Source organism: Rhinolophus sinicus, chromosome 14 (assembly GCF_057876585.1).
Source record: "Rhinolophus sinicus isolate RSI-liver-muscle chromosome 14, RSI-T2T, whole genome shotgun sequence".
Lineage (NCBI taxonomy): Eukaryota > Metazoa > Chordata > Mammalia > Chiroptera > Rhinolophidae > Rhinolophus > Rhinolophus sinicus.
In genome coordinates this window covers 109972660-109985512 of record NC_142514.1, presented here as the reverse complement: position 1 = coordinate 109985512, position 12853 = coordinate 109972660, and the positions used below count along the sequence as shown (strand labels likewise).

Genomic DNA, 12853 nt, shown 5'->3' with positions numbered 1-12853 from the left:
GTGACAGTTCTTAACAAAGATGTTATTAAATCTTCGGCTGCTTTGTGCCAGGCACAATGCCAGGTACTAGGAATATGAAAGTGAACAGAGAGCATCCCTACTCTTGAGAGCTTCAGTCTAGAGGAGCTACACAAAGTATGTTGATGGAGCACCTGGTACCTTGAAGCTCAGAGCATGTGCTCAATAAACATTGAATCTGAATTTTTATGACATTTTGTAGTTTATAAAACACTTTCATGAACATTATGCTATTTAAAACAGTAGATACTACAAGTTTTACAAGAATAAACAAAGGTCTTAGGAATTCAGCAGAGGGAGGAATGATTTATTGGGATGAATTGTCACCACCATGGGAAAGATAGAATTTGAGGAGTTTCAAAATATGCATGGATTTTTGACAGGAGTGAAAAATGAAAGGGTGAGAGTTTTATAAGACAGAAAAATATATAAGCAAAAGCTTGTCCTCAATAATTCCATATTGCTTTTTTATCTTCATGAACTGCCTTTTTATTCCATATTGTTTTTTTATGTTCATGATTCGTTTGTTCATAAATCCCCTCTGGCATACTGCTGAATATTGATATCTGTGATCTTTGGAATCAACCCTTACCTGCCTTTGAAAATCTGGAGACCATTTTTTCCATCTTTAATTTTCATGCACGTTTCATGAATTCTGATGATTGCTAATGGAAGTTACAGTAATATATTCACAAATACTTATTGAACACTTGATATGCTCAAGGCCCTGTACCTGGTGGTGTGGGGGCTACTAAGATGAACTATGAATACAAACTACCCCACAAGGCACAAATCTGTAAGTGCCACAACCGAATTGGACCTGGATTTCTATAAGAGGGCTGAGAGGAGAGGGAACATCTGCCTTTTTTTTTTTTTTTCCCAGTTCTCTTCCTACAATTGATCTGATTTTGGAGATTTGATTCTATATATAAAAGAAAAATTAACTGTTCTTTTACAACCTCCTCTTATGGATTACCTGCCAGGGTTTGTTTTGTCCTTTCCAACTTCAACGTCTTTTTATCCTCAAATGAGGCAATTTAGGAACCGAATGACTGACGTCTCTCTGCCATCAGGTTGGGCGTCCACCACATATTGTCTGGAGAGACTTGACTCAGGTCTGTACTATCCTGTTCTAAATATTTTTTAAAGTATCTTTTCTTGTGTTTAGCATATGTGCAATATCTACTACTTGCCTTTGGCCTTTAGCCGCCTTAAGAGTAACCTTAGGGAGGAAGGCCCAGGAAGTTATCGATCACTGTTTGTGACGCACTATGCCTGTTGTGCGTTATGCGTGTTAGTTTGTCTAACCCTCAGAATGGCCCTGAGAGATAGAACATTTTATCCATGAAAGTGTTACGGAAACTCTGATCCTCTAAGAGAATAATTTAACCAAGGTCTCAGAGCTCGAAAGTTGCAGACCTTGGATTCGAGGATTGCCAATTTCTGACCTCAAAGCCCACACTCTTTCCACCACAACATATTAACCATGATAAAGTGTATTTTTAAATTCATCTTTCTGTTTTTTGTAAAAGTCTTTTAAAAATATCACTACCCAAGAAGCATTTGCCTTTTTTTTTTTATTTTTTAATGGGGAGGAGGAAGAGAGAAGTGCAAACAGAAGAAAATGGCTTCGGTCACTGGGGATTATTTAACTGTATCTTTCCGTTAAACGTTCAACTATCTTTTAAAATTCATTGTTCCTTCGAGACAACTCTAGACGCGAAGAACTAAGCTTGACAAAACCTGGTCAGGAGGTAAAAAAACAAAAGGCTTAGCCCCGCCCTCACAAAACCCCGTCCGGGAGGCGTGGGAACCGGTTGTGGGTGGGGCTGCGCTTGCGGCGCTGAAGGATTTATAGGGCACCCGGAAGGCCCCGAGCAGGACTCCTCCGGATCTCGGCCTGCCGTGACCTGTGCCGCGGCCCACGGGCGTCAGGCGCCGGCGCAGCTGTCCGCCCGCACTCGGGAGCCTCTCGCGGCCGCTGCTGTGCGGCCTGCGTCGCATCCGGTAGTTACCAGACTGTCGGCTATGGCCGCCGCGGGGGGCGCCCGGTTCCTGAGCGCCTCCTCCGTGACCCTCGGCGGCGCGGCCCGTCGGTGGCTGTTTCTCGCCGGAGCCAGCGCGAGAGCCGGCGGCCTTCCGGGAACCCGGGGCCCGGGCGGGAGCGCTGAGCCGGGCCTGGCCGGCGGCGCGGCGGCAATGCGGACGCTGCGCCTGTCGGCAGCGGCGCGGAGCGGGTGAGGCGCGGGCCGGCGCATGTGTGTAGGGATCCCACATCCACAGGGTCATCCCCCGCCCGGGGCCGGCTGCGATCCCGGGGCCTGGTTTGTCGCTCGGCTGACTTTTCTCGGACGCCTGCTTGTCGGGCCAGAACCGCCCGCCTCTCGCTTCTCCGCGGCGCTCCTCGCGGCCCTGTCTTGTCGCCCGGTGCCGTCGCTGTCTCCCTACTGTGGAGCCTCAGTTTCCTTTCCGAGTCACTTACACCTGGCGGGAAACGGGGACCCTGGACCCCCGATCTCCCTTTTCGAGGGCATCTTGGGGTCTCATGAAAGCCGGCGCGTTGCTGCCGCTGGTTTCCCTGTGGTTTGGCTTGCATCTAACCTTTGCTCTGCCTGAAGCCCGCAGTGACCTTCATAAAATGTACCCCATTGACGTCCCCGCCAGCAGTTTTTTACCGGGCCTTTCTCCTGCTATGTTAGGACATTGTTTCCAGTTCTTTGTCGGGGGACTGTCCATTTAGAATGCACTCACTATGCCCGTGCTTCCCTGTATGCTGTCTTCTAGTGGATAAAGGGTTAAAAGCCCCTGCGCTGGAGCGGTGAGGCAGGGTTTTAAACTGGGCTTTGGCACTTACTAACTTCTCTCACTTCCTCAACCTATAAACCTCGGTTTTCCCATTTCTAAATGGAGAAAAACAATAATATAGACCTCACAGGATTATTTGAAGAATAAATGAGAGAAGACAGGTAATAACAGGTAGTCTTGTGCCTGGCAAATAGCAGGGCTCTGTAGATGTCACCTGTTAGCAGCAGCAGCTCCTTAGGCGCACAGTGTTGTTTTGTATTAAATGTTGAAAGGGATATGAAAACTATTTTTCCAAAATATGTTGAAGTTTTATATTCTTATGCATATTTGTTTATAAAAGACGGTCTTCTTAGATATAATAGAGGTCAAATGTACTCATCATTTCACAGTATATAGCAACATGACGGAGTCCTATATAATGCAGATCTCTGCACTGCTCTCTGACCCCCTGCTGGCTTGTAGGAAGCAAGAACTGGAGGGAGAAACTGTTGGATTTGTATTCTGCCTTCTCTACTTCTTAATGAGGTCCCTGAAAATAGGGTGTAGGACTTACTCATCGTTTCCCCTTAATCTTATCATATAGTGAGTGCTCAGTAAATTTGTTGCATTAACTCTGAGGGGAATAATGGAGAAGGCAACCTGGATTTATTTGTTTCTATTTTCCCTACACTTCCTTGCCTTTGACATCCCGCTACACGGATGCTTTGTTTTCTACAATGGATGGTTTCTTGAAAAATTGTGTATAAATTAGGACATGTATTGAACATACTTGTGTAACTAGTATTTAAAAGGAACATAAATGTTTTTGTAAATGGGAATTATCTCCCCCAAACTTACTGTTTAGATTTGGGTATTATCAAGTTGTCTTAAAGGGAAGCACATTTGTTTTATTCCCTTCTAATGCTGCTTTCCCCCTCGTTGGCAGTTTCTATTGGTGGCCTTGTGCTTCCTATCACAGTCTTTGGAGCTACAACTACACCTCGATTTTCCAGCTCTTATTATCTGAGATTTATGCTGTGCAATACGGTCACCCCAACCATGTGATTATTTAAGTTTTTAAATAAAATTAAAGAATCAGTTTAACTGCCTATATTTCAAATACTCAGTAGCCAGTAGCTACTGCATCGGACATTGCAGGTATACAATGCATAAAGGTTGATTGGACAGAGCAGTCTAGAAGCTGTAGTTCTGACTCTGAAGTTTAACATTTAGATAAGCTGTCAGCAATTAAAAGAGCCGAAAAAACTCCTTTAACTCCAAAATACCCGGACACAATACTTTATATTTTGTAGAGTTAATTTGCAAAGAGCTTGCCATGTATTATTTCACTTGACTTTTAAAATCCTATGAGGTAGGTAGGGTAGATAAATGGGAATAAAAATTCCATATTAAGTAGCTGGCAAAACTAGGACTAAAATTCATGTTGTTTTTCTTTTTTGAGCACCATAGTAGTTGATAATTCTTTAGCCCATAGGGTCATTTGGAAGAGTTATGGAGGCTTGAGACATAAGGAGCCCTAGACTTGGCCCTTTTCTTGGACCAACTGTTCCTGGCTATGGTGAAAGGGTGGGTGGGCATCAGCAGCTGTTAACTCCCCTCCTTGTTAGATTTCTGTTAAGAACTGACCATAGCATCCCCTGACAGCTTCGTTAAGATGTCTGCTATGGTTGAGCAGAGTAAGTGGCAGTGAGTGAAGGGTAACAAGTGTAGGACATAGTTGTTTGAGGTGTTGGCTGATTAATTGATGATGATAGAAGGTTCGGAAGGATCCTATTTTTTCCCAGTGCATGAAATCTTATCCTTCTTGGGAGCAGCTAAAAGCTTTTTGCCAGTTCTTAGAATTGGGAGGATAAAGCTACAAAACCCACCAACAATGGTTAATAGTGAATGCATAGAATTACTTGGGTAAAGTACATGTGTATAATGCTTTAAGGAATAAAGTTTTCACAAACTTTCTCTCCCTTAATTCTCTCAGCAGCTTGGAGAAATAACTTACCTGCATCTTACCCAGAGGGAGTAACTGGCTTTCTATGGTCACTTAATGAGTGTATGTCAGAACCAGGGTTAGAGTCCACATCTCTGATTCTTACATTCCATACGTTTTCAACTACAGAATTACCTTTCCTCTTTCATTTCTGCTTCCCCTCCTGTCCTTTGGTAAATTTACTATTACCCTGACTCTGCAGTTTTTTTCTGGGCTGTACACCTCTGATATATAGCAACAGTTCAGGCTTCTTAGCAACAAAAGGACTGTGGCTTTAAATAAAAGTTATTAATCAGTGTTTGTTGAGCTCTACTCTGTGTTAGGTATTTTGCATGCTCTGTTAACCCATTTTTATAGAAGAGGAGTCTGGTGTAAAAGAGTTTGAATTCCTTTGCTGTAACTTAGCTTAGCTCCAGAGTGCTCCAGAACAGCAACCCTAAAACCTTTGGTTTTCTGTGCTGAGTATAAATGATGGAATTCTTTGTGTTGTGCTTGTACCTTTATCTACCAGGTGTTTGTTGATGTCACATCTCTATAGAGGGCTCTGCTGGGCTCATACCCATATCCATCTTGCTTCTGGACATTCTCATCTGTTTTTTCTATTATTAAATTAAAACAGGTCTAAACTTGAACTCATTTCCATTTTCCCCAAAGTTCCTTCTCGTCTGTTAACACTATATTAAACTATACCCCCTAATTGCCTAAGCTGGACATTTTAACAGTGTTTCTTACCTCTCTGTCAATCCACTTTGTATTAATGGTCACCAAAGCCTTTTAATTCTATCTCCTGAATACCTTGGAAGTCAATGTCTCTTACATCCTTGCTTGGTTTATGCTCTTATAATAACTTTACATAGTGGTCTCCCTGCTTCCAGAGTATTTTCATTCTCAGCCATTCTACCATGAAAATCATGAATAATATTCGGAATAGTTGTTTTTAAAGCATTTTCTTGCTATGAAAAGAAGTTGGAGAGCACAGGCCCTTTTGAGGGAGTTTCACACACTTGATAATTTTGAATTAATGGAATTCTTTTTCACTGTTGAAATATTAAGGAGACCATCATCTGATAGGAGCTTCAGTTGCCTTGTTCGTGAAATGAGAATTAGATTTGATAATTTGCAAGATATTTATAGCTCTGGAATTATTTAATTCTGGGTTTACTTATATTAACAAAATTTTCTTTAATGGGCTATTACCATATTGGCAATGGTGAAAATTACTACTAATTATTTTAAGCTGAAGTACATCTTTTCTATTGTTAGGTAAAAATAAAAATGACCAATGGTGGAGGGTAAGGATCTAGTTGCTAGTATAATTTCTTTCCCCAAATTTTGATGTGATGTTTATGAGAAGGGAAAAAAATTTAAGTCAGCTAGCTGTTAGATAATATAATATCCTATAGTAAAACATATAAGGAGGTATTACATTTATCTTCCCACAGGGTCAAACAAACAACCTTTTTTAGTCCCTTTAATTTTTTAAAAAAATGTATTGGGGAATACTGGGGAACTGTGTGTTTTTCCAGGACCCATCAGCTCCATGCAAGTCGTTGTTTTCAATCTAGTTGTGGAGAGCGCAGCTCACTGGCCCATGTGGGAATCGAACAGGTTACGTTGGTGTTAGGAGCACTGCACTCTAACCAACTGAGCCAACTGGCTGCCCCAAATCCCTTTGATTTTTGAGTACACAATGTGGACCAAAATACTGTGTTTCCCCGAAAATAAGACCTAGCCAGACCATCAGCTCTAATGTGTCTTTTGGAGCAAAAATTAATATAAGACCTGGTCTTATTTTAACATAAGACTGTGTCTTTATAATATAACAATATAGTATAATATAATATAAAATATAAATAAATATATACTGGGTCTCATTTTAATATAAGACTGAGTCTTATATAAGACCAGGTTTTATGTAAGACCCGGTCTTATATTAATTTTTGCTCCAAAAGATGCATTAGAGCTGATGGTCTGGTTAGGTCTTATTTTCGGGGAAACACGGTAAAATGTTCAAACAGAAAACTATCAAACTGCTGCCTGTCAGCAACTACCTATCAGACACCTGTCCAATTGCCTTATTGATAGCAGAATGATTTGCTTTCTAAAGTTCACCACAAAAGTAATCTAGTCTTTTAGGTTCTCATTCATAGAGACTTGTTTTTCAGAGCTGTGTGAGAGCAAAATAGACTTCATGGGTGATAATGATTGCTGAATGTTTTCACGTGACTGACACCCATGACCATGACTGTTAGGGAGACACATGATACATAGGGAAACACATGGTCTTGATAGTGATGTAGTTATTTTCTTTTTAAAAATTATAAATTTGTTTTTCAGTTACAGTTGACATTCAATATTATATTAGTTTCCAGTGTACAACATAGTGGTTGGACATTTATATAACTTATGAAATGATCCCCCTGGTAAGTCTAGTACCTACCTGGCACTATACATAGTTATTATAGTATTATTCACTATATTCTCTATGGTGTACTTTGCATCTCCGAGTTACCTGGGAGGTGGTATAGTTCTCTTGGTAGGTGGGCAGATAGACATGCCCTTGATTTGTGGTTTCTTCCCAAATGAACTTTGCAAAGAAAATACTATAAAAGAACATATTTACACAAGTGTGCGCATTCATACACATGCGCACACACACGGACCATACTATTTCTTTGACCTTACAGGTTCTTAAAACAATTATTTTAAAGTATCTTTTGAAAATACTGAAAATAATAAAGGATTGCTTCCTTTTCCAGCTCAGAAGATAAAATAACAGTCCACTTTTTAAACCGCGACGGTGAAATATTAACAACCAAAGGAAAAGTCGGTGACTCTCTGCTAGATGTTGTGATTGAAAATAATCTAGATATTGATGGTTTTGGTGAGTATGGAAGATTCCTTAAAATTTATAGTTGAATAAGTTTGAACTCTGTGTTTTTGAAGGTTTTTAACCTGTCTCATACTAAGTAAAATACTAAAATTCAGGATGTATTATTGTTATATTCTTATTTATAAAGAATAAGAGTGACACTGTTTCTATTCTTTATACATTTAATTAGCTATGTGCCCCCTGATCTACTGTTGCCTCATTACTTTACTGTTTGCCTATGTGATGCAAAGCCAGAAATAGCAAGGGGAGTTGAAAGATAACAGGTTTGAGGTAATACATGTCATATCACGAGGGTTAGTTAAATAGTTTTAACTTAGTCTTGAACGTTAGCTCACCTTCCTATGAAGGGTAATTTATTGACCTCTTACTAGATAAGGAAGTGTTTTATTGAGAAAGTTTTTTGTTTCTAGACTTCTGACCATATTCCTTAACCACTCACACAAAGCCCATGTCCCAGGTGCTGTGTAGTATACAGCTCAAGGGTACCCTTTATATCACTTGTCAGTTTTGCCCAAGCACTTTCTCTGTCTAGAGTGAAGCTTCTTCAAGAGGATTCCCTTGACCATTAGCATCGTTGTCACTTGGGAAATGTAGATTATCACGCCCCACTCCAGATTTCCTGAACCGACAAGTTTGGGGTAGGGCCCAGCAATGTGTGTTTTTACAAGCCCTACATGTGATTTTGATGCATGTTAAAGTTTGTGAACCATTGGTCTGGAATAAGTTCCAAGGAACATATCTGACTATGCTTCTTTCAAGGCACAGTTCACATTGTACTTTTAAGAACGATTTCTACATCAGATTTACTTCTTTTTCATTTATCTATGATATATGAAATAAACCTCTCTATGTTAATGCTTATTACAGTTTTCCTTTTTTAGAGAGAATGTCCCTCTCCCTTATTAGATTGTGAGCTCTTAGAAAACTGTTACCAGTCAGGTAATTTCACAGGGTGTACTTTGTCCGGAGTTGGCACTCAGTATATTTGCTGAATATCTAAATTTAATACTTGTTTTGTCAGTTTCAAGATGAATTGTAATAACTACCAGTTGAGCACACACTACATTCCAGCATGTGTTATCTGTGATTGGTAATGACTCTAAGAGTTAGATTTTTTTTTAAACGCCCATTTTATAGATGGAGAAACTAAGGTTCAGAGAAGTTAATTTTTTCCTGGGTCATACATGTAGCATCTTTCAAGGCACAGTTACAATGCACTTTTAAGAATTTATTTAAGTGAGAGGGCTTAAGATTCAAACCTAAGCCTCTCTATAACTTTTTTCCCCCTTCTGCTTTCTTCCCCCTCTCACCACCTCCCTCCCCTCTCCTTCTTTCCCTCCCCCTCCCTCCCCGCCTCCTTCTCCCCATCTTCCCCCTGCCACTGCCTCCTTCCGCCCTTCCCACTACCTCCCTCTCCCTCCTTCCCACTCCCTCCCCACCTCCCCCAACTCTGGTTCAAGCCATTGTTCCTCAACCTAGTTGTTTAGGACACAGCTCCCTGGCCCATGCTGGTATTATGAGCATTGCGCTCCTCCTGGCTGCGGCAGTCGTTCACCCATCGGCTGCTCACAGCAGCTCATGGCAGCTCTCACTGGCTGCCAGCGCTCACGATGGCTGCTGGCCATTCATGGCAGCACACTGCAGCCCATCACCGCTCATGGCTGCCCAGCTCCAGGGAGAGCTGTTGTTCACAACCTTAGCTGTAGAGGGCGCAGCTCACTGGCCCATGTGGGAATCAAACCATGTCCTCGGCATTAGGAATGGTGCTCCAACCACGTGAGCCACTGGGCTGACCCCTGACTTTTAAACCTCTGTTTTTTCCTTCATGCCATTTTCTCCAAGAAGCATCTTTCCTGTATGAACTGTTGTAGGAATTAGGTGATGAAATAGTACTATATCAATATAGTACTAATTTTAAGGAGTTTTTAGTCTAATGAAGTGGTTCTTGTCTGGGATTGAGTTAGAATCTGCAGAACTGTTATAAGTGCAGACATCATCTGTGTTCCACCCTAGATAGTACAGGAAGAGAGGGGAGTTTTGCAGGTTTCTTTTTGAAATGTTCCACATGATTCAGATATATACCATGGTTTAGGTGACTTATTTAGTGAAGGAACTCACTGATAATTTATATACAATACATATTCTATAAAATTTATATATGAGTTCATATTTAGGTACATGTTTAACTAAACTTAGTTTCTCTGAATTATTCCTCCACAAATGAAAAGTAGTACATAGCACAGTAATGGAAAATAGAGTGAAATCAGACAGCTTATGGTTCATAAACCAACATTGTCACTAGCCGTGAGACCTGGAGCAAGCTGTTTTAACATCTTTATGCCTGTTTCCTCTTCTGTAAAATAGGATTATAATAGTTCTAACCTCATGGGTCTTTAAAGATTAAATGGGATATTGGAAGTAAAGTACTTAGCACAGTGCCTACCTTGCTGAGACTAGTAGGATTTGTGGCATTTTAACTTGGCCTGCTCTAATTATTTTCCCCCAGTTCCAAAAGCCTTAAAAAACCTGAAGCCTCAGAACTATAGTAGCTGTGAAAGACAAGTACTTAAGATAAACGTTAGCTATTATTGTTAACATAGTTATTAATACAGGTTCACTGTTCATTATAACAAATTTAAAAAATACATTAAAAAAGATTTCCCGTAATTTCATCACACAGAGAAAATCACTAAAAGAATCTTTTCCCTCTAGTATACCAGAAATAGAGAAAATTTAATGCCAACACAGTCTAGTAGTTTGATAAGAATTCTGCATGCACTTATGTAGACTTAGATGAGAAGCTTTAAAGATCAAGGATTCTAACATGTCCAGAATTTTGACATGTAGATATAAACTTGAGATAAGCTAAACTAGGTTCACAAAAGATAGAGCTAAGTCTAAGCCACTTTCTAGAAAAAAGATGAAAAGAGATCAAGAAGTATGAAATGCTCTCTTTATAAAGAACAGGTTATTGTAACAACATTTTGGGCGCAGCTATTTCATTAATTCCTAAAGTCAAATACAGGAGACCCTTTAAATACTGCTCTTGTCACATACTCACAGATGAACACCATATTTGAACAAGGCTGACCAAGTACAGAGTCTCTACATTTTCTCCCTGGGTGATCTCACCCTTCTGTGACCTTAAACCCCATCTTAGGTGCCCATAAACTCTAAAATGTACACTTTTAGCTGAGACCTCTCTTCTGAGCCTTGGACTTAGAGATCCAACTTCCTCCTTTCCATCTCTTCTTTGAAAGTGCACAGGCATTTTAAAGTCAACATGTTCAAACAGCTTTTGATGCCCCTGCACCCCTCTCCCCACTGAAACCTGTCCTTCCCTGAGTCCTTTCTGTCAGTAATGAACATTACTCAGCTGTTGAAGCTTGCAACTGGAGAGCGGCTTATATTCTTCCTTCTCCTTCATCCCCTACCTCCAGTCTATCAGCAGCTCCTGTCACTTGTGCCTCCAAAATATGCCTCTGGTATATTCTATTCTCTCAATCTCTGTGGTCACTACTTGGGGCTGGCACACCTGGGACTGTGCTGATCTGCTTCTGCTCTTGAGCCCCAGCAGTTGGAGCGATATGTCGTATTAGGATGATATGTCGTAATGCACATTAGACATATCTCCTGATTAAAAACCATGAATAACTTTCCATTCCATTTATGATAAAATCCACATTCTTTGCCGTAGCCTAAAGGCTCTGCATTGTCTGGTCCCATTGCCCTGCCCCCCCCCCCCCCCTTTCCATTCTTTTTCTCACTTTGGCCCCACAGGACTTTCCTCGAGAGCTGAACTCACCCAGAATTTTCACCTTGGAGACTTTGCACACACTTTACATTTTTTTGTACCTGGGACACTTCCCCCCATCCCACATCCTGAAAATCCTGTGTACAAGTGTCATATGTCTAATCTCAGTTTATGTGGTACTTCCTTAGCGAGGCTTTGCCCAACCATCCAATCCAAAGTAGGATTTCTCTTATTACACTGTACCCGTTATTCTCCATCACAGCATCCTGTTCATTTCTATCATGGTATCATGGTATCACAATCTATTAATTATATGTTTCTTTGTTTACTGTGCATCTTTCTCCCAAGAGACTGCAATGAAGGATAAATCATTCCTGTTTTATTCCTTATTGTATATGAAGTGAAGTAATGAATGAATAAATGAGTAAAAAGAAACAACTGTAAATTTTGGAAACAACACAAATTTATAAGTATTTTTATTTCCAACTTTTATATTAATATAGATCTTTTGGATCTGTAAGTTTTCAGAGTGTATTGTAATATTCTGTCACTAGGGGGCAGTTATAACTGATCAAATTTACCTAGTTTATTATCTCAGGCTTCATTTTTTTCCTTCTATATTACTTATATCTTTCATATGTCTGTTTTGAGGGAGATTATTCAAATTGGGAGGTCCTGATAATGTTAATATAAATCTGTATTTATTCCTCTCATGTTTATTGGTTCCATATTGGTATAATGTATTTATTTCTGGCTATGCTAGATAAAATGTTATTTTAGAAAATTAGATTTTGTATTTATATGTAGTTTCACATTTTAATATACGTATAATATTCGCACATAGCTATCCAATGGATTTTTGTTTGGGAAAGGTGTTGGGGGCGGGGGGGGCATCTGTCTTGTCAGCATCAGAGTAGAGCCAGAAAATCATCTTAATACTATATGTGTGCACGTACACAAAACAGTCTTTTCCTGTTGGCAAACACTCAAATTACGTGAAAGGAAAGAAGCAATCGTCTGCAAAAATCTAAATTTCTCTGGGAATTAGTTTATGGCAAGAATTTCTGAGTATTTGAGCAAAAGCTTAATATCACTAGTCTTGGTTTTTTAAAAAAAACTCAGTCTGGAGAAGTTTTATTCATTACCTACCTTGAAGTTAACCAGTAACCATACCTTATTTATTCTTAATGTAATTTTTAAATTTTACAAACTTGAAATTGTGTACATTAACATTATTAAAGTTCTTACTCTAGCAAAATCAGAACTCCTATGAAAACCCAAATCTTTTGTCAAGCATCTGATAATTTCAAGTTGGCTGTGTGAATTGTAAATTTTACATTTGTAACTGCAGCTGAAGTGGTACCACTTTAGTTGGTAAACAAATACCTGCCATCCTTTG

The 12853-nt window shown here is 39.9% G+C and overlaps 1 protein-coding gene across 1 annotated transcript in view; it reads left to right on the top strand.

Moving 5' to 3' along the window:
• The first annotated feature begins 1864 nt into the window (after window positions 1–1864).
• The window catches only part of FDX1 (ferredoxin 1), a 29317-nt gene continuing 18328 nt past the window's right edge, over window positions 1865–12853 (top strand). Inside the window, exons 1-2 of the mRNA XM_019715316.3 lie at window positions 1865–2255; window positions 7567–7691. Coding sequence (XP_019570875.2) covers window positions 2047–2255; window positions 7567–7691 — 334 coding nt within the window. The 5' untranslated portion in view covers window positions 1865–2046. The remainder of the gene's footprint in view (window positions 2256–7566; window positions 7692–12853) is intronic.